This window comes from Melospiza georgiana, chromosome 2, assembly GCF_028018845.1.
Source record: "Melospiza georgiana isolate bMelGeo1 chromosome 2, bMelGeo1.pri, whole genome shotgun sequence".
NCBI lineage: Eukaryota > Metazoa > Chordata > Aves > Passeriformes > Passerellidae > Melospiza > Melospiza georgiana.
In genome coordinates this window covers 77771552-77795548 of record NC_080431.1, presented here as the reverse complement: position 1 = coordinate 77795548, position 23997 = coordinate 77771552, and the positions used below count along the sequence as shown (strand labels likewise).

The following is a 23997-nucleotide window of genomic DNA, read 5'->3' as shown; positions in this document are numbered from 1 at the left end:
TTGCTTTAATCATCCCAGAGGCTGCGGAAGCGATTGAAGGCAGAGCATTTGCATGGAGACGTGCTGCATTTTATCTGCACTGATGATGACTTCTCTGAATGGATTTTCCAGTTCCTCTTAAATAAACACCTCTGTCACCCATAATGCCCAAGAAAAAGGCACACATGGCTACATCAAGTAATGCCCTGTTATTCTTCCGTCCTAGTCCTTCCCTCTTTCCACCTCATAAAGGTACAGGCCTGCCTTTAGACCATAATTTTTTTTGCTCAACTGGCAGGAAAACCAGTGTGAGTGTATTGATGTGGTGCAAGGCTCCCACTGGAGTCAGTGTGACTGGATTTAAAAGGAGCAGGTCTATCTGTTCAATTAGAAATGCTGAATAAATAATAAAAACACGTTCTCAGTCCAAACCTGCAAAGATAGCATCCTCTCCCCTCCTCTTCTGGTGATCAAAATGGATGCTGAGAAGGGCACAGCATCTCTGTGTCCTCATGGGGTGTGTGGTTTGTGTTCAACACGATCCTCATGTGGGGTGACAGCCCTCCTGGGCTAGGCAGGAGCCATGTGTCTGGATGACCATGAGTGCAGGAGGCTCGATTCCGTGTGTGTGAGTCTGCTCTTCCTAGGCTGTATTTTTCCAGTGCCTGAAAACCTGCTCTGTGTGAGCAGTGTCATGTGCTGGAGAAGGTTCCTGCCTTCTCCTGCACAAAGGTGTTATTTTGGAAGCTGCACTGGCTGCTGAGTGAGCTTGGGAGTGCTTTGGTGTTGCTGGCCCTGTGCTGCTCCTTACAATTATTAACCAGGGTCAGGGTGTGCTGAGGCACGAGGGGTTAGTGAAGTCATGGCTGTCTCCAGGGACTTGGCATTGGCAGAGCCTATTAATTCACCTTTTGTTACTCGTCCTGCAGCTCCTGGTGATCTCCTGGGGTTTTTAACCCTTCTGTGACCTGGGAAACAAGCCTAGCATCACACAAGCAGTAATGCTGGGTGAGGGACCAAACAGCATGTGGAAGGAAACCCACAACTTAGCTTCTTCATTCTCCCCAAACCACAAATGGATTGGGCTGAGCTGGGCCCTGAGTGGTGAATATATTCAGCGCATCTCTGCTTTCCCTCAGGCTGCCTGGTGCCATGTTACTGCCTTGCTCTTTCCACTGCTTTTGGGTCTGTCTCTCTGCCACCACCTTTTGCTGTTGTTTCATTCTTCTCCCTGCTATTCCTGCATCCCTCCAGCCTCCTGCATTTTCTGGTCCAATGGGAGAGGCTGCCACCAGCTTTGCTTTGATCTTGTTACTCCTTCCTGTGTCAGGACGCTTTCAGACATGTGTCCTGGTCCCATCTGATCCTAGAGCCTGTGCTGAGGGAAGGGCTGGTCTGGCTGGTGCCACAAGCCCCATTTGTGTGCAGAGCTCTGGCAAGGCAGAGCTGGAGCCAGCACAGGGTTATGAGAGCATTCCCAGTGTGGGGCTGCCTCTTCTCCTGCAGCTCCAACATCTGACCCTGTTTGCAAGCATGACTCACAGCTGCAAGGAATGAGGAACTCCCCAGTCAAAGGCCTCTGTCCCAGTGTGAGTCATCCGAGCAGAAAGGGAGCTCCTGGTCAGCACACCCGGCTGGCTCCTAAAGGAGATCGGTATTCAAGGATGCCCAGACCCCCCTGTTAACCCTGGCCCTCCCAGGAACAAAATATCCCAATCCTGTACATACATGCAAACCTGCTGACTAGCTATGTCTGTCCCTGTGCTATCATTTTGCTGTTAAGCAACAAAGGAGTGATGTTCTGGTGGAAAAAAATCCAGAGGAAATAAAGCGAGTGTGATAAAGATCCCTGTGCCTTGCCGGAAACAGCCTCCAAATGTGACATCTTATCTGCAGCTGATTTTGTGCAGATGCTGATAGCCAGGCACGTTTTGGTGATATGGAGTCACTTGCAGCAGCTTTCTGCCAGGATGTGTGACCCTGCCCTTTCCCTGGCCCGGGTGCAAATGCGCTTTTTAATGAAAGATTGCTCTTGGTTCATACAACTGTAGAATGGATTGGGTTGGAAGTGCCTTAAAGACCTTCCAGTTCCAACCCCCTGCTATGGGCAGGGACACCCTCCACTAGATCAGGATGCTCAGAGCCCATCCAGCCTGGCCTTGAACACTTCCAGGAATTGGGTGGCCACAGCTTCTCTGGGCAACCTGTGCAAGTGCCTCACCGCCTTCACAGGGAAGAATCTCTTCCTGATATCAAATCTAAACCTACTCCCTTTCAGTTTAAAGCTATTCCAGATTGTCCTATCACTACATGCCCTTGTCAAAAGGACATTTTTTTTTGAGTTTATTTTCAGTAATAGCCAGCTGTTAGACAGCAACTTCCTTTGCAGGTCTTGGAGTGCTTTGCAGAAGGGACCAGGATCTCTGCAGAGTGATGCTTTTTCCTGCTTCATGGAGGAGGAGGATCCATCAGGGAGCATTTGCTCTACTTAAATGCTTGTAAAAAGCCAGAGGGTTTACTCACTTAGAACAAACAACCCTTAGCCCCACCAGGATGTTTTTTGGGGGCTAAATCTACCACTCTGAGTTTCTGAGGGGGAGCAGCTAGTCCCTGTGGTTGCTCATGCAAAATTAACCCTCAGGCTGAAAGGTGCCGTGTTAAGGTGTCCTGATTTGGATGCCATCTGTGCTGTAGCAAATCACTGATTAAAATCAGAGCTTGATATAAACATAATTAAGAGTGAAAATTATTATTTCCCCTTTAGCTCTTAAATGAGAACAGAGATATGAACTGATGAAGAAAAGAGATAAAGGCCAGAAGGGGATATTCAGTGCTCTGTTCTTCAACAGTTTTGTTTCAGCAAGTAACCACTGTGAGTGTTCAGTAATTTGCATTTTGGCTAAAGCAGCTGCTCTGTAAAGATGTCCAACTGTGCTCAAAAACATCTGGACACGAGCTACCTGTAACTTCCCATGGGAATTAGCTTCCCTGGTTAACCACAGTCAATTTGAGAAGAAATGATGTCTTGTTTTCTGATTTCCATCAGTGTGGTTTCAGCTTCCCCTCCCCGTGGGCATTGCTAATGCAGGATGCTGCACTGTGCTGCTGGCTCTGGGCCATGCCATTTGGGGTCCAAAGCAAACCTAGGTGCATGCACAGCTGGGAGTGGGAAAGGGCTTTGGGAATGGCACGGGCACTGGCACAGGTTGCCAAGAGGAGCTCTGTGGGGAGGGTTGGAAGTAGAGGATCTTGAAGGTCCCTTCCAACCCAAACCATTCTGTCATTCTAAGGTGACTTGAGGCTTTTTTGTTCGTGGTTGGCATAGAGTTGTTGGCCAAGAGGTGTGGAGTGCTTATCTTATGTTCAGTGTAAACAGTGAATGGCAATTCAACTGCTTCTTCTTCTTGTTCTCTGAGCCGTGGAGAAACAGTGTGTAAAGCTCCCCTTGCATCAGCAGGGTTTCCTCTGCTGAGCTGGACTTCTGTGTTGGTAGGTGAGAGGATAACCCTGATGTTGCCTCATGTCTGTCAACAGAAACACCCAAGGAGGCTGTAAAAAATTATTTAAATAACATATTTATAAAAAGCCTGCCTGCTGCTCTGAACACCCCACTATTGAGCCCCATAACATTTCACCTGGTTGAGGGTTGTGCAACCACATGCCTGGTTCCTGCTTTGTCTTCTCCTTGGCTGATCCTCTGCTTTGCAATGTGATATCAAAGCCCTCTCCTGTTTAGTGGGAACAGAGCTGACGAGCAGCAGATCCTGTCCTTTGGAACAAAGTGTTTTGTCTGACCTGGAGGCAGGCACCTGTAGGATCTGCAAGCAAGGAGGCTTTGCTCCTGGCCAGACTGCAGCCTTGCATAGCACAAGCTTGGTGAGCCCATGCCAGCCACCCAAGGAGCCTCTGAGCTGGAAGGCAAGGAGAGGAAGATGTTTGGAGGGGAGGAGGGAAGAGCCTTTCAGCAGGCATTTGGTCCTGGCCAGTGCAAACACTTTCAATCCTTCTCCCTGTTGCAGTTCTTAGAGCCATGGCTGTTAGCAGCTGGCAGGAGCTGGAGCACCTGGGTGATGCTGGAGGTGAAAAGGGGAGTCCACAACACCCCTGAGTCATAAATCTGGCTCAGTCTTCCAACAAAGTGGTTTTTTTGTTTAACTCCTTCATGGCAGGACTGAGGTGGGGATCGGACCACTGTTAATAAAAATTCGTGCTGAGTGGTGAGTGCAGATTCCCCTCCCTGCTCACAGGCAAACACATGCGTATGCAAGTGTAGAGTTGTTAATTCAAATCAGGCATGAAAACACCCACTTCTTGCGCTCCTGGAGCAGCTGAGCTTGGTCCAAGAAGGCAAAGAGTAATTAGACAGCCTTTGGGCATTTTAACGTGGCAGAGGTGAAGTTCATCCTGGTAAGCATGAAATGCTGCAAATTAGAGAGAGTAATGAATTTTAACGCTGCCCTAAGAACATTCCCTCTGCCCCTTCCTTTTAATTATTTTGCAAGGTGTTTTATTTATTATTTGTTTGTTTTTCTAAATGATCCTGAACAGTGTCCCTTCCCCTTCTGCTTGGCATTTCCTTTGCAACTCAAATTCATCTAGAGGCTGTCATGTGAGAGTAGCCCTGCAGTGAGGACAGATGGCTGGCAAGGTGACAGTCACTGTAGGGTGGGATTGCAGGGCAAATTTCAGGCAGATCTGGGCATCAGAAAGGCTGGAACTCCTTGGCTGAGATGACTGCCACCCTGTTCTCATAGGGATGGACATTGCACAGCGTGTCTTGTGAAAGTCAGTGTTGCAGCGATCACTGGAAAGCACAGCTCCAAGCTGCAGGGTGTAGCAGTAATTTTATGAATGAGCAGCCAAGTGCCAGCCCTTGGCCATGGTACAGGCTGCAGAGAAGCATCCAGCATCTCCTACATCAAACCTATAATTCCTGCCTTTAACTTGAGCATGGCTATTAGAAAGGCACTAGACCTCCCTCCTCCCTTCCCTTCCAGGCTCCCTTCCTAATCCCACTGGTTCTTTCTGCACAAGATCCCATGGAAATATCCTCTCATGTCTCTCAGCCCAGTTCATGCACCAGTCCAAGCAATTCATCTTGCATGTCAGCTAACAGCACCTTCTTCCTCTCTCAGCCTGTTGTATTCCTGCAGAAGGCAGTTGCCAACCATCCTTTCCCAGCACTGCTGCTTTCCCTGTGTCTCTTTAGCATTGTGTGCTATCACTGTGAAGGTCTTGGCCTCACTGTCACTCAAAAGCAGCTTGTTCTGTGCCAGATGTCCCCATTACCTCTCTGGGTAAATCTCCCTTATTTTTCACCCCTTCTTCTGCTGGAGATCTGAAGGCCAGTGCCTTCCCTGGCCCTCTTAGCAGGGTGGATTGGACTACTGGGTGCATTCCCTGACTGCTCAGTGAGGCTGCCAGCCTTTCCACAAGGAGTAAATTTGGTGTATTATTTGGGGGTTTATGTGACCGTGTTCACAGGGGTCTGAGGATGAGGGAAGAGACAAGGATCTGATTCCTTGTTTCAGAAAGCTTGATTTATTGTTTTATGATATATATTATATTAAAACTATACTAAAAGAATAGAAGAAAGGATTTCATCAGAAGGCTAGCTAAGAATAGCATAAGAAGGAATGATAACAAAGGCTTGTGTCTCGGACTGAGAGTCCAAGCCAGCTGACCATGACTGGCCATTAATTAGAAACAACCACATGAGACCAATCACAGATCCACCTGTTGCATTCCACAGCAGCAGATAACCATTGTTTACATTTTGTTCCTGAGGCCTCTTAGCTTCTCAGGAGAAAAAATCCTAAGGAAAGGATTTTTCAGAAAATATCATGGCTACAGGTTTATATCAGGACATTTATTTTTAAGGCTTTTCTGAGGGTAGGTGATCCACTTGGGCCTCTTTGTATCATCTGGGATGCTACAAAGCATCTGGTACTGATGGGAGGGAGAAAATCCCCACGAGCTGCTTTTGCAATTCCTCCTCAGTAGCACAGACCTGTGGAGCAGCCAGCAAGGGGATTATTTTGGGTTCACTTAAGCTCTGAGTGATGAGCACTTGTGCTGCTAATCAAGCTGATAAATGTTGTCAATTAAAACCTGTGCTTTGCTCTTCAGCTTTCCATAAGTGAAGTGTTTTTGTCTCTCCCAGAGGAGAGAAGGCTGGCTGGGTGGGCAATGCTCCTGGATCATCAGAATGGGCATTAGTTAGCTCTCAGACACCTACTTTCCTGCTGCTAATCCTAGTGGCTCATTAACATGGGATGTCACACTGCTGCTTAAATTGGTGCCAACCATCAGTGATCAAATAATCCTTGGGATTTTGGGTGTTTACAAATTAGCTGCTTCTGATTAGCCATTATCACAACTTCATTATCCCACCACGTGTTGTGATACCACAGCAAGCATATGGTTTCTATATGTCTCACCAGGAGGGATGAGAGGTCAGCCTGCTGGATGCATCCACCCACTGGATGGAGCACCCTTAGATTTACCGTGTTGGAGACTAAAGCTGGGATTATGTCACTTAGGAGCATGCTTTAGCGGTGGGCTTGGCGCTGCGGGGCTGGGTTAATGATTGGCATAGGTGACCTTAGAGGTCCTTTCTGACCTCAATGATTCCATGCTTCCATTCCCATTTCTTTAGGAAACCACACTAGATATTTCCAGACAGAGGTCACTAATGGCCAGCTTTTGAAAAAGGACATCCCATTTTGGGGAGAGATAAGGATTGTACATAGCTGTTAAAAATAAATACAGAGAAACTTTACAGAAGGAGTTCTGGAGGGAGTCTGTGATTAGGTAGTGGGGAGCTGTGCAGAGCACTCCTTTTCCTTGTGCCTGAGCAAAGGGGTTGGTACCAGTGACCGAAAGGCAGGGGTGGTGGAGAAGTGCTGAGCTCTCTCTGGGGGGCATTTGAGCAATGGTTTCCTGCTGTTGTCTGGGTTGCTAAATGCACATCTCTGCTCTGGAAGCAAGACGCTTGTCAGGAAAGAATAATTAATCCAGAAACACGCAGCGCTCTGCCAGGAGACCTTTTTTTTAATTAAAAACCGATCTGATAAAGTCTGCTGAGAAATTGGTGTCTCTGACAAAATCATGAAATGCACAGTTTTGTGAGTTGAGGCTCTGTGGTGGGGTAGCTCTGGGTAGGGCTCAGCCCCCACAGCTGTGCACACCCATCTTGCAGGGGGTGTCTCTTCCTCCTTTGCCTCTGAGGGCTGTGTTTTTCCCAAATGAGTTAGAAATTTGTTGGGAAGCAGGGCACCAGTTATTATCTACTGCTATGCCTGGTTTGGTGTCGTTTGGCCAGCTTGGGGGAGTCCCCAACCCCGACGCATCAACAAGGTACGCTTGGGCTCAGAGCTGGTTGTCTTCAGCCACCATGTCTTGGTGCTGCCACTCAAGAGTGGCAGAGGAAGATTGAGTGTCCCTGGGCAGCCCGTGGCCCGTCTCATTGCTGCTCTGCCTGTCCTCCAGAGCCGGTGGGGAAGGATGTTTTCCTCAGTGAAGCCCTACGAGAACCAGCGCTACGCCTCGCTGAAGAAGGAGTGCCAGCGGCGGAAGCAGCTCTTCGAGGACCCGCTCTTCCCTGCCAACGATGACTCCCTCTTCTACAAGTCGAGGATTCAGGGCATCCAGTGGAAGCGACCCAAAGTAAGTGCCCCATCTCCTTGCCCCTCAGCACTGCTTCCTACCATCTCTGCTCTCAGGTGTCCCTAAAAATGCACAGTGCTCCCTTTACCGAGGCTGTCAAGCCCCAGTCGACATCTCCTCTCCCCAGCAACATTTATTTATTTACCCAGACCTGATATTGTGAGCCTCTAGGGTGCCAGGCAGACCCCCTGCATTCAGGTCCAAGCTTCTCTGCATCCAGTGAGGTCCAAGAGCAAAGGAGGCTTTTCTGTGACTCATTTCCCCCATGCATAAACCAGAGAGATGGTTTGCAGCTGGGTCGGTGTTGTGTACTCCTGTAAGGCTGGCGGGTCCAGCAAGGCAGAGTGTTATCTCTGAATCACAGAATGGTTTGAGTTGGAAGAGACCTTAAAGAATTAGTTCTAACCCTCCTGCCAAGGACAGGGACACGTTCCACTGGAATACTCTTGATGGTCCATTTGGAAGGGGAAAAGAACATAAGCTTTGGGTAGGTGAGATGGTTTTGGGATCTTTGGGGGAGAGGGTGGTTATACCCATCCTTCCTCTTCTGTGCAAAAACCTCTGTGCTGCTGTGTCTGTCATGAAGGCAGGTTGCAGGAGGCTGGGGATGACATTGCCTGTCCCCAGCATTGCCAGTCCCTCTTCTGCTGTCCTCAGTGCCAGCCCAAAGGATACACATCAGGACCTGCGGGCAGTATGGGGAATTTGTATGTCTTGTTATGGCTGTCTGCTTGGAGTTGCCCACGAGTGCAGTGCTCTGACTGCCACAAAGCACACGGAGTCCCAGGGAGCTGTGATAATTGTGGTTAGGGAGTGGCAGTATCCCAGCATCTCACACACCAGGGTTTTCTTCCCTCCCCGTGGGGAGCAGCAGCCCTCTCTGCCCAGCCTGTGCTTTTCCACACGTGGCTTGGTGGCATTTGAGTGTTGTGGGGGTGCCTGAGCTGCTGTTATTGTCTTCGCCACCGCTGACAGCCCAGAAAATCAGCTGGCCTTGCCCAAGACAGTGCTGTGTCTGTGTGGGCGAGGGCAGCCTGGAGGGGGTGTACAAAAGGCTTTGTGTGCAGGGAGAGAGGGAGCTGAACTGACTCTTGTTGTGTGGCCAGAGGGGCTGAGCCCTCCAGCATCCCACTGGGCTCCTTGTGGGAGGAGACCTCACTTCCCTCTGCTCTGCCTTTGTGTCTTCCACTCCAGCTCTGCCTGGACACAGGATTTGTGCAAAGCCCTGAGTGTGTTTTGGTTTGTTCCCCTTGTCTGCTGGAAGGAAAAGAGGCTTTGTGCACAGCTGCCTTCTGAACACAGGGCTGACATGGTTTGGTCTCATTGTGGGAGCCAGCATGAACACACTGTGCACATCCCATTTATATAGCAGGCAGGTGATAGCTGAGACTTTCTAAACAACTTTCTCTGGGACTAAAAGGTGGGGATTTATTTGATACTCCCTTGCTGATTTGCGGTCAGGTCACATATATTACTTCAGCCCCATGTCTAGAGACAGAGGGTGGGATCCCTTTGCAGAGGGACAAAGATTCCTTGTGTTCTGCTGAACATCTCAGAGCTTTTCTCTATCTGCTTTTCTGCCTTTCATCTCACCTGCAGCCCTTGGTGTTCAGGCAGGTATTATCCTTTTGCTGCCTTGCTCTGCAGAGCGTGAGTTTGTGAAAGCCAAGAAAGCTTTCTGAACCTCATCTGCAAGGTGTCATGCTCACCTAGTTCAGACCCATCCCTGCTGAAACAGAGAGTGAATTCAGACTTTTTCCAGCCACCCAGCTCTGCGGTTTCATAGGATCATAGAACGGTTTGGGTAGGAGGGGATCATTGAAGCAATTAGCATAGAATGTTGGGCCAGGGCTCTTTCTGGCATGGGCTGTCAGTGGGAATGGAAGCTGGAAGTGGGTCCCATGTGCCAGCAAGGTTCTGTGGCTTAACAAGGCACAGAGGATCCTTGTTTTGCTGCCTGTGCACCAGATAAAGGGAATTTTGCCAGCAGTTTGGGTGCCAGAAGGAATGCATGCTCAGCAGTGGCAGACTCATGATGCCTCTGTCTGGTAGGATTGTTTGATCCAACCTACTCAACTGCCTTGACCACAGAATCACCATTAAAAAAAGAATATGAGCTCACACCTGCCCTGTTTGCTGCTGAAGTTTCGAGAAACCTCTTTCTCAAAAGCATTTCTCTATGTTCTTTCTCTCAATTGTTCATTTCAGCAAAAGTAACTCAATTTCACAGGGAGAATTGCTTTGTGCCAGCAGAAAATGCAAAATGACATTTTTAGTTGCTGGACCTGATTCTGCCTGAATTCATACTGGCTTTCCAAGGGAGAGAGTCCAGGAAAAATCCCAGCATCTTCTGCAAGAAAGCAATCACTATCAGCTTTTCCAAGTTAATGCAGGATTCAGTAGAGTCCAAAATGTCCATGAAGCTTAAATCAACTGTTCTGCTTGTGTGCTATTGAATGGCATGGTGCAGTTATTAAACCACAGAAACATCTTGTTTCAATTACAATCAGCAAATCTTATCTTAGGCAATCACATTTAAATCTGTTTCAGAAAAAAACAAGTAGTGATACTCCCAGCTTTTGGCAGATGCTGTTTTGGGGATTGCCTTACCAGGAAATGGAATCCCCAGTCCCAGGAATACTGTTTACAGGGAAGGGATGGTGTGCACACATTTTTATCTCTCAGGGCCATGGCCATGGGTTGTTCTGGAGTGCTTGAGCTAAAACTGTGATAAAACATAAGAGCTCATAGTGTCTCTGGCTTTGCTGTGAGAACAGAGTGGGTGGAGAATGGAAATAAATGCCGTCCACTATTAAAAACAACCACTTGCTTTCTCAGAAAAGTTGTCATCTGTGATCTACGGAAAGAAATCAGACTTAGGAGATAAATTGTACCCTGAGAAGCTGTAGCTGCTGTATTCCTGGAAGTGTTCAAGGCCGGGTTTGATGGGCTTTGAGCAATGTGGTCTAATGGAAGGTGTTCCTGGTCGCAGCAGGGCAGTCAGAACGAGGTGATTTTGAAGGTCCTTCTGAATGAAAACCATTCTGTGATTTTTCAGATAAAGCACTTGCATGTGAAAAGCAACCACAGTGAACTCGCTGGGGTGCTGGGAATGTGCTTTGGCAGAGGCAGGATCTCATTTCCTCATCCTTCCGTGGTGCTAGCACGGATCTAAACAGTCCATCCTCCGTGTGTGCATCTCTGCCTCCCCAGCTGTTCTTCCAGCATCCTCCCTGTTCCTCCATGCACTCCCAAAGCTTGAGGCTGCTTTGGCAAAAATACCCCAGCAAAACAACAAAACCCCCAATCTCTGCAGTTCTTTCCCTTTTGTTTGTGGTTTTTGTGGACAGAGGGGAAAGGGAGAGGATGAGGAACAGCTCTGGTCCCTTCCCTGGTCAGGCTGTTTTGCTTTGACTTCCTCCTGCATCCGGCACTGCAGCCTTTCCTGGAACAGGCTCAGCCTTATTATTTCCAGCAGGGTGTCCTCCCTCCCTCCCTGCTTTCCTTGGCCTCCGGCCCTGCTCTGGATGCCAGATCTTTGCAGAGGGAGCAGCTGTTTGAGCCCTCTAATCGTGTTTTGGCTCCGGTGGTTGTTTGCTGGACGCCTTTGTGATGCGGCCTGGCGAGGCCAGGAAGCCAATTACTGGAGTGCTTCGGAGGGAGGCAAACCACAGCATCAGCCTGGGCAGGGAAGGGGGTCCTGGAGAGCCCTGTGTAGTGAATCCACTTAAAAACAAAGCTGGCTGCTCGTTGCCTTGCCAAAGCAGATTGTGGAGATCACTCAGGCAGCATCAGCAGCTCCTTTTGGCAGCAGCGCTCGGCTGCTGCATTAGAAGTGAAACAGAACTTTTGAGCTTAGCTCAAATCCCAACACCTTGCTTGAAACTTCTTTCCCTTGTGCTCTGTATGTTGCTGTGCAAAGGAGAGGGAAGTACCACAGCAAGCAGTACCACTCTCTGTGGAAATCTCGGCCTGGTTCTCAAGCTGAGTTTTGCCCTCTCCTTTTGGGACAGGAGTGCTGGCAGCGCACCTTGGAAGTGAGAGGTTTGGTCTGTGCTTTGGGTGAGCTGGTCTGGATGGCTGGGAGGTGGGTAAATAAGAAGGGGTGGCACAAAGATGAGTAGAAGGGGGTGAATGAGGTGCAGGATGGATGGCAAAAATGAGGGGAGATTTGGAGCATCTGCTGTGTCTGCTGATCCCCTGTGGAAATAAACGATGATGGTGTAAGGTAGAAGAGATTCATCCACCCTGTGGGGAAAGAATTAATCTCTTCTAATCATCACTGTCCCAAGTTCTTTCCTTGGATACAGAGTGCTTCCATGATGCCATGGGATTGCTGCAGGCTTTGGTTAGGGTCTGCCTTTAACACCTTTGGGCTTTACCCAGGGCTTGTTTTCTCTCTGCAGCAAGGAGGACACTGGGTTCAGGTTGAGCCTGCCAAGCTGTGACCTGCTGCTGGGATGAGTCACCAGCCAGCACAAATTTGGGCATCCCTGCACCCGTGGGAAGCAAATGAAGCCTGGTGGATGTGGCATCCACAGCTTCTCAGTACAACCTGGTCCAGTGTTTCACCACTCTCACAGGGAATAATTTCTTCCTAATACCTAATCTAAATGTACCCTGTTTCACCTTAAAGTCATTCTCCCTTGTCCTATCATGCAGAATATATTACATCCATTGTCTCCTGGACTGGATGTTGTTGTCTTTGGAGGAGGTACTGCAGGATGGGAGAGCATCTCTCAGCTTACATCATGCACAGGTGTGATGTTGAACTGCATGAGCTGCATGCTCTGGTCCTTCAGCTCTTCCCAGGGAGCAAGGCTGAGCATGGAGATGGTGTTTTCCTCCCTATTCTGGGAGGCAGGTGGGCTGCTGTGTGCTGAGTGTATTCCTGTCCAAGCAGTGTCACAGTGACTGTGTGGCTCAAGGTCACCTGTGGTCATTGTTGAGCCTGAGCTCATCCCTGCGCTGTGAGTTCAAGCCTGGATGGTTGCAACCACCAGAGAAACTCTCTTGGGTGAAGTGTACACCCTCCCAATCTTCAGGGAAAGGGTTTTTTCCTCCATACCTGTTTCTCAGTATTTTTATCTCTCTCCAGTATTTAGTTGCAAGTGCTGAATTAGCTCTGCAGGAATTAATTGTCAGGGGAGATTGTCGCTGATTAAAGAGCATAAAGGTAGATTCTTGCAAAATGGTAATGTTATTTTGCCTGGATGAGGGCAATGTCATTTGGAGGGGAAAGCCTGAGAGAGTAGTCGTGGGGGGAGAAAGACAGGCCAGGTGTTTTGGGAAAAATTATGGAAGCAGGAGATCTTAGGGCACTAGGACCATGGCATTTTCAGCCCTAGTATGGCACTGGGAAGACATGCTCCCAGTCACAGCCCTGAGATTTTTTCCCAGACAGACAAGAGAAATCTTGTTTTAGAAACCAAGACAAAAGGATTTTTCAATAGCCATTCCCTGCCTTCCTGGTATATATCTACTATGACTTGTGTATAGGGGTTTTGTCCATTCACAGAATCATAGAATGGTTTGAGTTGGAAGGGATCCTAAAGATCCTCTAGTTCCTTAGGCAGGGACACCTTCCACTGGACCAGGGTGCTCAGAGCCCCATGCAGCCTGGCCTTCAACACTTGCAGAGATGGGGCATCCACAACTTCTCAGGACAGCCTGGTCCAGTGTCTCACCATCCTAACAGGGAATAATTACTTCCTAATACCTAATCTAAATCTGCCCTATTTCACCTTAAAGCCATTCTCCCTTTTCCTGTCATGCAGGATATGTTATGTCCATTGTCTCGTGGACTGGATGCTGCTGTCTTTGGCGGAGATGCTGCAGAATGGGAGAGCATCTCTTACCTCCACTCTTCTTTACATTATTAAGCACTTAGCTCTTTTCTCTTGCTGTATGAGGGTTATACAGTCAATCCCCTTGGGGGTTTCCTGGAAGGGGAAAGGAGTCAATGAACTAATTCACTAAAAGCAGGACCAGCACTTCCCTGCCCACAAGTTTGTGCACTAAAAGGTCGTTTCCCCAGTGTGTAGTGCAGGCTGGGAAGCTGGCAGAAACACAAGAGTGAAGATAATGGGGAGGACAGAGGTTAGGTTCTTGCAGTTCTTTGCTCTCTGAAGTTCACAAGATTTAGCAGAGAGACACTTACATTGGCAATGGCAGTTGGGTGCAAAAACCTTCTGGTGTCCCACTTGGAGGTGTTTCGTCCAGAAAGACTAAAATACTAACTGCTGTGCTCCAGAGGTGTCTTTACTGAGCTTTCTGCAGTGTCTTGGCCTGTCTCTCTCAGTTTTGGTCTCTCCCAAAGAATGCTTGGGGTTAGTGTTGTCCCTGGGGCTCCTCTGTGCTGCTGGATTGACTGAGGGATCATTTCCTCTGAACAGAGTCAACAGACTCTGCCTGGGGTCCATCACAGGGGTTAAAATCCTTCCAGACCTTTGCATTTCTTGTCTTAAGAATTTATGAGCCACTTGCCTGTTAATTTATCTGCTGTTTTCAGTAAAACTGCAGATGATTGCCAGTCTGGCTGTTCCTTGCCAGGAAAAGATTTGATCATCATTTAATGCAATCTCTGAATTGACCTTGTTTTTTACATTTTTTAAGCCATTCATAGGCTACTCCATCCCTCAAGGATGGACAAGAGATTCATTGTTCTTATTTGCACTTCTTTTAAAAGGTCTCTGCTCCCATTAGATGTGATGCTGACCCTGGCTGTGTTCCAGCAGGTCTCGCCAGATCCTCCCAGGGCCACGGCCTCATGGTGCCAGGCAAGCACACTCTCCCCCTTAGCCCTGGAGGGAACTGGAGTTGATAAGCTGCTTGGCACTAGTGCAGCCTTGGATAAGAAATTTCCAGCCAGTCTGCTCTGTCCTCAGCATCAGAAGGACACGGCCTTAAAAGCAAAAGTGATGGTAAAATCCCTGCATTAGATTCATGGCATGCTTCTTAGTGCTTCTAAGTGCAGCTGCGTGTTGGTGACAAGAAATTACTGTATTGGTAATGAGGAAGAGCAGAACAATAGCAGAGGGTGTCACAGAAAGGAGTCCTGGCCATCCGCTGCCTCTGAGCTCCATGGCTGGGAATGTGCAAATCCTCCCTCCCAGACTGGGCTCTGGGGTCCTAGAGGGGCACATTTGTCCTGTGGAGCAATTACAGAGCTGCTTATCGCAGAACCACAGAGTGGTTTGGTTTCAAGACCACCTAGATCCAACCTCCCTGCCATGGGAGAGATATCTTCCACTGGACCTGGTTGCTCAGTGTTAAGGGAACTTCCCTGTGCAGCCGCCCAGGAGCTGCTCTGGCAGTCACACTCCCCCCACCTGCGCTGGGACCAAGAGCCCTTTGTAGGGGGAGACAGTGCGTGCCCCACTTGGGTCCCTGCACTCAGGGGCAGAGCAGGTTTCCTTACTGTGACCCCAGCTTTCCCAGAACAGAGCCTCAGAGATCTGGATCATTAAAATTATTTCATCTTGGTGCAGTGATAGAAAAACAGTCTGAGCGGCTGCCTCTGAGGAGGGACCCCGAACAAAGGAAACCTTATGTTTTTATCCTCTCAAAGTCCAAGCATGGGAAAGCCTGGAGGGTCTCCTAGTGTCTCCTAGGTCACATGGGTGGGACACAGGTGCCCTTTGTTCCTTGGTCAGCAGTTCACAGCCTCTTGTCTCAGGCTTGGGCTCCCTCTCCCCAGAGCTCAAACTGCAGCTGCTCACCAAGATACCTGCACTGAATGTGTTCCTCGCCACTCAAAGCCCTATCCAGCCTTTCCCAGGGATGGGGCATCCACAGCTTGTCTGGGAAACCTGTGCCAGTGCCTCACCACCCTCACAGGAAAGAATTTCTTTCTGTTTTCTAACTTAAGCTTGATTTTATTCAGTTTAAAGCCATTCAAGCCATTCCTCCTTGTCCTGTTACTTCATGCACGCTGTCCAGCTCTCTTGGAGCTTCTTTAGGCACTGGTAGGAGCTCTAAGGTCTCCTTGGGTCCTTCTTGTCTACAGATTGCACAACCCCAACTCTCTCAGCCTATCTTCATAGCAGAGCTGCTTCAGCATTCCAAGCATCCTCTGGACTTGTTCCAGCAAGCAGGATCCATGTCCTCCATCCCAGAGCTGGATGCAAGCTCTGAGTCAGCCAAGGCTTTTAATCTTGGTGCAGGCTGGGAGTTTCTGCACTGCCCCTGAGCTCTAATCTATGAGCCCTCAGAGAGGATGGGATTTTGGGAGAGAGGATGGGATTTTGGGGTGATTTGTCTATGTTAAGGGCAGGTGTTCTTGCTGGAGCAAGTGCCTTTCACTGAAGCTCTTGAAAAGATTTGATCAGGCATGGTGCTGCCTCTTGCAGAAGGAAAATAAAATACAAAGAGTGTAAGTGTGTGTGTGAGTGTGCAATGTGTGAGTTTGTGAGTGAGTGAGTGAGAGTGGAAATATAAAACAATTCTTCTTTGGTATTTCTGGATCTTTGTGAAGAAACCACTGCTCAGTGATGCATTGCTCCCAGTCCCCACCCAAGAAGGAAAAGGATGAACAAACCATCTTAATGGAGAGTGGTCATGGGTGGTTAAATTTTGACTGTGGTCTGATGCAAATGCCACTGACAGAGTTACATAAGAATTAATGTCCCTTCTCCCAGTTAGCAGAAGCTCATGACTCCACATCTCTAGAGGGTGGTTTTCTCATAAAACAGGATTCTGTTTGTAAAGCTACACCCAGTGTATGAATAACCAGAATAGGCGTGGGCTGGAAGTAGTTTCTTTAAATGGCTTAAACTCATGATAACCTCATTTTTCATAATCTTTGCATAGTCAGGGATTAATTTAGATTGTGGTGAGGTCAAGTCCTGTTTTTGAATGGAGGTGCTATGAATGGGACACAATCACAAACCAAAGGGTATTTCCTTGCCCTGGGAGAAGTATGGCTCAAGGGGTCTGGGAGGTGTCCCCACAGAAAAGCAGTTTGGAGATTTTGATCTGAGATATGCACAATGGAGTGTGGAGGTAGTTTTCCTTTGCAGCTTCCAGTTCTTCTTTTCCCATCAATAACTTGGCTCTTTGGTTAATTAAAAACAAACAAACAAAACCAACAGAAAACCCCTGCACAATTTAGATTTCTAAATCCTGTTTTAGAGGATTGGCTTTCACTAGGACACAGGATTTGGGGTTCAGGCAGAGCAGCTGCTGAATTATGTTTTTTGGAGGCAGAAACAGTGCAGCTGAGCTCGTGGCCACATCAGCTTGCTCAGGATTTCACTGGCTGGGTTTGGACCATTCCTCCTGAGATACTGTAGTGTTTCACAGCAGGACTTGCTTGGGTAGGCTCCTCCCTTTCCACGAGCATGGCCCCACCTCTGCATCCTCCAGGGTGGGGACTGATGGCTCAAAAGTGGTGCAAGATGGGGAGCATCCTCAGGGCTCCTGCCTGTGATTTGTGGTCCCTCACTTGTGCCTCATACCCGTGATCCTCCAGGTCTGGGGCTTCATGCTCAGTTTCAAGCCAAGCAGTTCCTCTGCTTGAGGTTAAACCTCACAACTGAAGGTGTTGGAGCAACTGAGAGCATGGTGTGCCATGTGGGAGGGCAAACTTTGGGTGTGGGTGTATTTTAAACTCACAATACTGCCAAATCAGGGCTGGTTCACCCTGCAAGTCCTTCCCAGGGGAAGGGGGTCAAAGGAGCTCTGTAGGAGAGCTCGACTGGGATGTGATGGAGAGTGGGGGAACTTGGGTGAAGGTGGCAGCAGCCCTGTGCTGAGTCAGAGAGGTCTATCTGTCAGAGGGGTTAAACAGCCTTGGGAGCTTACTTCCTTCCTCTTCCTCACATGTCCTCTCACTGCTCTGAGCATCCCACCCACAGTTTGTCAGTGAGCCATGTGAAGACTTTCCTGCTTTGGCAGTGACTTCTGCAGCCCTCAGGGCTCTTGGTATCCAGGGAGGTTTTTTTCCTTAGCGGCTCTGCCACCAGACAAAAGCACTTGCTGTGGGAGAGATGGCCTGGGGAGGGCTGTGTCTGGATGAGTGGTGATGCTAAAAGCCAGGCTGTGCCAGCCTCTGCATCAGTCTTGGCTGGGTCGAGACTGAAGAAGCCCTGGGTGGAGTAATGGTGAGACTTCCCAAGAGTGCATCCCTGGAAAGGGCGTGTGGGAGGAATCACAGGTCTGGAGTCTCTGTAGTTGTGCCATTCTCCTTCCAGTCCCTTTCCATCTGCTCCTGGGGAAGTGCAGTGCTCTCACAGCCTCTTGTCTCTCCACCTCTCATTGATTTATCCTTTTTTGGTTGCCTTTGTACTTTGGATACCCGGAAGATAAAACTGCAGAGGGACCTGATAAGGTCCTGCAAACTGACCTTTAGATCTTGTTTGCCTCTGTCCCCGCTCTTCCTGGTGCCAAAACAAACACTGCCCCCAGTCTTCCTGGTGCCAGAACAAACGCCATTGCATGATGCTGTGATTCACAAACTGAGTCAAGGAGTTTGTGGGGAGCGTGTGTTTTTGGATGCCTCCCTTCACAAGCAAGTCCTGTTTGCTGTGGGTGGGAGTGTCCAGTGCCCTGTGCATGGTGTGGGAGCTGATAACAATACAAATGTGTACACACTGAGGTACTGTGAGTGGATGAGCATTAGGGATGCCTGACTGAGGCAGTACAAGCCCCCACAAACAGTTCTGTAGGGTGTAGATATTCCCAGCCAAGCCTACCCTCCTTCCATATGTGTGAAGCTGATCTGCCAAGTATATATTTTTTAGTAGAGCCTGTAGTGACAGGACAAAGGGATAATGGCTTTAAACTGAAAAAGGATGGATCAAAAGTAGATATAACAACACAATTTTTTTATTGTGAGGGTGACGAGACACTGTCACAGGTTGCCCAGAGAAGCTGTGGCTGCCACATCCCTGGAAGTGTTCAAGCCAGGTTGGATGGGGTTTGGATAGAGCAACCTGCTCTAGTGGAAGGTGTCCTTGCCTATGGCAGAGGGCTGAAGAGAAATGATCTTTAAGGTCCCTTCCAATCCAAATCACTCCCTGATTCTATAATCCTATATTAATGCATCTGAAAGCATAGACAGCTGGTATTCTAAATTCACCCCGTTTCCCTTTCCTCTGTCACCCTGGTGCAAATTTTATTAATTCCCCTTTTTTGCAAAATCACATCCCAGTGGCAGATACCTACAGCAGGGCAACACAGAGACCTTTGTGTCTGCTGTGTCACCATTGCTCACCATGCCTGGGGGCCTCTTGCTCTCTTGTCTGTGTGAGTGACATTTAAGACAGGATCCTTTCGGTTCCCAGTTGCTCAGAAGGGAGGGAGGGAGGGAATGCAGCCATGCTAATAGATTATTTTGCTGATTTTGCAAGTCTGAGTGAAGGCATTGTTCTGAAACAGCCAGGCTCTGCAATGAAATTAGACTAGTCTGTTCCTTACAAAATCTTGTTAGCAAAAAATGGTCCTGGCATGCAGCAGATGTTGCATCTCCCGTGGTTATTCCTCCTCCTGCCATAGCTTTTCCCTCCCCACATCTGGCTGGACATGGTCCAGATCCCCAGTCAATCTGAACCTCAGAAACCTGCACCAGGAAACATTTATGGTAAAACAGTCACCAATTGTAAAGCAAATTAGAAAGTGATTTTCTCCTTACAGACCTCTGTGTAACTGGACTGGCTGGAGAAGGTGAGGAAGATATTTTCTGCTTTACATGTATTTGGAAGAAAATTTTGTGTGTTTTGGGAAAGTATCCCAAAAGGGAGAGCAGAGGGAAAGACCATGTGCTTTTGGGTGGGAAGCAAAAAAAGTACAAGATAATTGCTCTGATTGGGTATTCTTTTTTGCCTTAATGAACTTCAAAAACCCAAAGCTAGAGGAAGCAAACTGTCCCAATCTGGGCTGTCATAAGCCAGACCTCTGCAATCAGCCCCTTATCAACAGGGACCTGCTCTGGCTCTGATTTCCACCTCTGTCCCACATCCATTGGAGGAGGGAGGATATGAATCACCAGAGCTTTGAATCACTATTTTGGCCCTCTCTGTGTTATCAATCTGAATCTTTCCACAGAACCATCCACACAGGTTTTCTCTAAATTGTGTTTTGTTGCCTGGAGCTCAGCAGGCATTTCAGCAGACAATTTTAGGGAGGGCAGATCATCTCTGATGGTGGTTAGGTTCCTTGTAACAACCATCTCCAGAAGTGTTCAAAGAACATGTAGGTGTGGCGCTTGGCAACATGATCTAGTGGTGAACATGGAGATTTTGGATTAATGGTTGGCCTTGGTGATCTTAAGGGCTTTTCCAGCCTCAGTGATTCAGTGATTCCTGGGATCCTCCAAGACAGGTTCTCCTTAGGGGTAAAGGGACATGGATGGCTCCCTTGGCCAAGGTAGAGTTAAGAGCCACACATTAAAACCATTGCTTCCCTGCAGCCATGGCTTTTGGCTTCCCCTCCCTGTTCCTTCCTGCTCTCCATCTGTGTCCAGACCAGGAGCAACCAGGATCAGGCTGTGATAAATGAAGGACAGGATGGAGTTCCTGCCTGCTGGAGCCTCAAGTGGCAAGAGGCAGTTTGAGCTGGTTCTGCAGTGGCTGAAGCCTGAACCCAGAAGGCCCCAGGGTGTGTGTGGGTGTAGATGTTGGTGTGCTGCCCTCCCCTCTCAGGGTCATGGTGCTGGGAGGGTGACGTGCTGTTTGCTGCCTGGATAAATGTTATTGCTCACCTGGATTCTGTCTGCTGCGTGGCAGGGAGGGGAGGAAACCAAGGTCATGACCTTCTCTGGTCTGGGGATCTCTGCTTCCCTCCTCCCTTTGCACATGCAAATCCCAGGCCCTGTAATTCCATCTGGCTGCAGAGCAAGCTCCTTATCACTTCCAGCACTTTTCACAGGAAAAGGAGCACTAAATGTTCCAAAGCTTTTCTTGGCTTTTTGACCTAGTTCCCACTGGTATCTTGTCCATCAACCACTTCTGTACGTAGGCATGGTGCTCCATGGCTCCAAGTGTGCTCTGCATCACACACTAGGGCCCCACTGTGCTCCATGCAGTCCTGGGGCATTGCAGCCTGGCTTAAACAGTGCCTTAGTCCTTGGCTCCCACTCAATAGAGCCAGAAAGAATACAGGGAATGTCATCCCAGTGGATTGAGGCCGCACAGTCTACACCAGGTACAAAATGTATGAGTGGAAACTCAGAAGCTTCAATACGGACTGAAGAATCCAAATAATTTAATATTGGTAAGCTCCAGTCTAAGGAATATGGCAAACCTTCCCAGGGGGTTTTGCTGGGGAGACTGACCCATGGATGAGACTGATCCTGACAGAATCAGTTCCATGGCATTAGAACAAGGAGGCAATGCTGCCCTCCCCTTTAGAAGGATTGGATATTAGAAAACATTTCATCACTGAAAGGGTGTTCAAGAATTGGAACAAGAAAGCAGTGAAATCACCATCTCTAGAAATATTCAAGAAAAGTACAGATGTGGTGCTGAGAGACATGGTTTAGTGGTGGGCTTGGCAGTGCTGGGTGAATGGCTGGATTCCATGATCTTAGAGGTCTTCCTAATGGTTGTGTGATTTTTCACTCTGGAGAAGAGAAGGCTCAGGGGAATCTTAACAATGTCCATAAATACTGGAGAGCTGGGAATGAAGGAGACAGAGGCAAACTTCTCAGTGGTGCCCAGTGACAGCACAGGAGATTGTGTGTGCAAACTGAAAACCAGGAAATTCCATTTAAGTATGAGAAAAGACTGGATATTGTGAGGGTGGTCCAAAAACTGGCACAGGCTTCCCAGAGAGGTTGCAAAGTCTCCATTCCTGGAGATACTCAAAACCTGACTGAACACAGTCCTGAGCAACCTGCTGTAGCTGACCCTGCTTTGATTAGGGGGTGTGGACTGGATGATGTCCAGAAATTCCTTATAACCACATTGATTTGGTGACTCTGTGCTTAGGATCACTGGGACCGGGCTCAGTCCCAGGGCTTGAGTGTGGTGTGTGGGCCTTCTGCAGGGGAGCATGGTAGCCCAGCTCTGCACTCCAGGGCAGACCTCACTGCAGCTTCTCAGTACTCAAGAGTGGCTTGTAAGAAACGTGGGGACAAACTTTTTAGCAGGGCCTGTTGAGACAGGACAAAGAGTAGTGGTTTTAAACTGAAGGACAGTTGATTTAGGCTACCTATGAGGAAGAAGGTTTTTACAAAGAGGGTGGTCAGACACCGGCTCCGCTTGCCCAGAGAGGTGAGCAATGTCCCAGCCCCCGGAAACACTCAAGGTCAGCTTGGACTGAGCTCTGAACAACCTGATCCAGTTGATGGTGTCCTCACTTATTGGAGTAGATAGGCTTTAAGAGATTCCTTCCAACCCAGACCATTTTGTGTCTCTGTGTTTCTCCCCTGTCTGTGTAATACCAAGCAACTCCTTTACTGTAATCCTCATATCCACCCAAGGGCAGAAGGGGCAGCTGTGGCCCTCAGATGGGATAGATAAAGAGCAGGATCACAAGGAGCAGATCTCACAGACACCCCCAGCAGCAGACACATCCCCAGTGCTGGAGCTTTCCCGGTGCAGTGAGGCAGGAGCTGAGCCCGCTCCTCTCCCATCCCTGTGTGCGCTCGGCGATGCCGGGAGGCGCCGGTGGCTCCTGCCCTCGCTGCTGTCAGCTTGCCTCCCCCTAGCGCTCATCCCAACACCCTGCACCGCCAGCTTCAGGGATTAGTCCTTTGCCTTGGCTCTCATCCTGGCCAGTTTGTGTCAGGTTAACTTGGAGGTATTTGCTGCTGGCTGGAGGTGCCTATGGTTTCTATCCCTGTGGTGGGGCCTTAGGCAACATAATCTAGTGTGGGGTCTCTGCATGGAGTGCAGGGTTTGGAACATGATGATCTTTAGAGTCCCTCCCAACCCAAGCCCTTCCATAAATCTATGGGTAGAGGTAATACAAGTCCTCATATGCAAAGTCAGGGGAGGGGGGGCAATTTATTCTGGGTACAACCAGCCTGCAAAATTGGGAGGTGTGGGGGAAGAATAATAATCTGCTTTTCCTTTATCCTCTTCAGCTTAAATGTAATAGCAAAGGGGAAAAGATTCTTTCAGCTCTTTGTCTGTCCCATCTTCTCCCAGCCTCCAGCTGTTTGTGAACTTAGAAACAGGACTGAGCAGGAAAAAAGTCCTTTTTAAAAAAGCAATGTGTCACCTGAAGCTTGCTCAACACCCTCTGTTATTTAAAGTGCTTTCTTGGCCAGGCTCTAAGTGGGAGTGGGAAGCAGGGAGGGCAGCCTGACAGGAGCCAGGCAGAGAAAAGCTGATGGTCTTGGTGCATGGTTGGAGGGATGAGCTTACCTCCCTGCTGGCTCCTACCCAAGTTTCTCCATCCATGGTGTCTATGCACAATCCACCATCCTGGTTTTGGTGGCAGAATGAGTATTTAATCCTTCTGGCTCAGCTACAAAGCTTTTGGCTCATCGAAATTTTTGTATCTGCTGTGCTAGGATCTGGAAGAGCAGATCCTTCACTCTTTGAAAAGCAGTCACAGCGTAGAGGCATCTGAGAGGAGACTTAGAAGGGCAGTAATGGTGTGAAACTATATTATCAACAGAGATAATTATGACAAAGCTGCCCTGGTGCTGGGACAGAATGGGGAGTAGGTGTTGTGATGCTGCCCATGTCCTGGTGAGAGCAGCAGGCAGGGCAGGGTCCTTCTGCCACCAGCCTGATGAGCAAGGCCAGCAGAAAGCTGCAGGTCAGGTTTGCATAGAGCCTGAAGAAGAGAGAAAGTGACTTGCCTTTGCCAAGAAGCCCCACTCCTGATTTCCCTGTATTTCTCTGTCTGTTCACTGAGCCAGTTTTTCTCCTGTCCCACAGGAAATCTGCAATGATCCACGTCTCTTTGTGGATGGGATCAGCTCCCATGACTTGCACCAGGGCCAGGTTGGGAACTGCTGGTTCGTGGCTGCCTGCTCCTCCCTGGCATCCCGGGAGTCTCTGTGGCAGAAGGTGAGTGGTGTCCCATGCCAGGGGAGAGCCTGTCAACACCTTGGCTTCGCATTGTGTTTGTCCAGGTCAAAAACTGGTTCTCAGAGATGCCTCATGTCCTGAAAAGCTGATAATGTGCAAAAATCTCCCTTAAAAGACTGTCTTGCAAAGGACATTGGTCATCATGACTGCAGTCACCACACTCCAAACAAAGCCTTGGCCAGTTTCTCCTTAACCAAGTGGATCAAATCCCATCCTGTTTTTCAGATCCCAAATTTGACCCTTTGAATACCAAAACAATCCAAAAATTAAGAATAAGAACAAAATTCAGGATGATTGAATTGCAGCATTAGGCCCTGTTTCCCTTGTTCCCATGGTGTCCCCTCTCTTTGGCTGTTTACTGTGT

The 23997-nt window shown here is 48.7% G+C and overlaps 1 protein-coding gene across 1 annotated transcript in view; it reads left to right on the top strand.

Moving 5' to 3' along the window:
• Positions 1 to 23997, top strand: part of CAPN5 (calpain 5) — a 53103-nt gene that overhangs the window by 8343 nt on the left and 20763 nt on the right. Inside the window, exons 2-3 of the mRNA XM_058045182.1 lie at positions 7471 to 7647; positions 23481 to 23612. Of these exons, the coding sequence (XP_057901165.1) occupies positions 7486 to 7647; positions 23481 to 23612 (294 nt within the window). The 5' untranslated portion in view covers positions 7471 to 7485. The remainder of the gene's footprint in view (positions 1 to 7470; positions 7648 to 23480; positions 23613 to 23997) is intronic.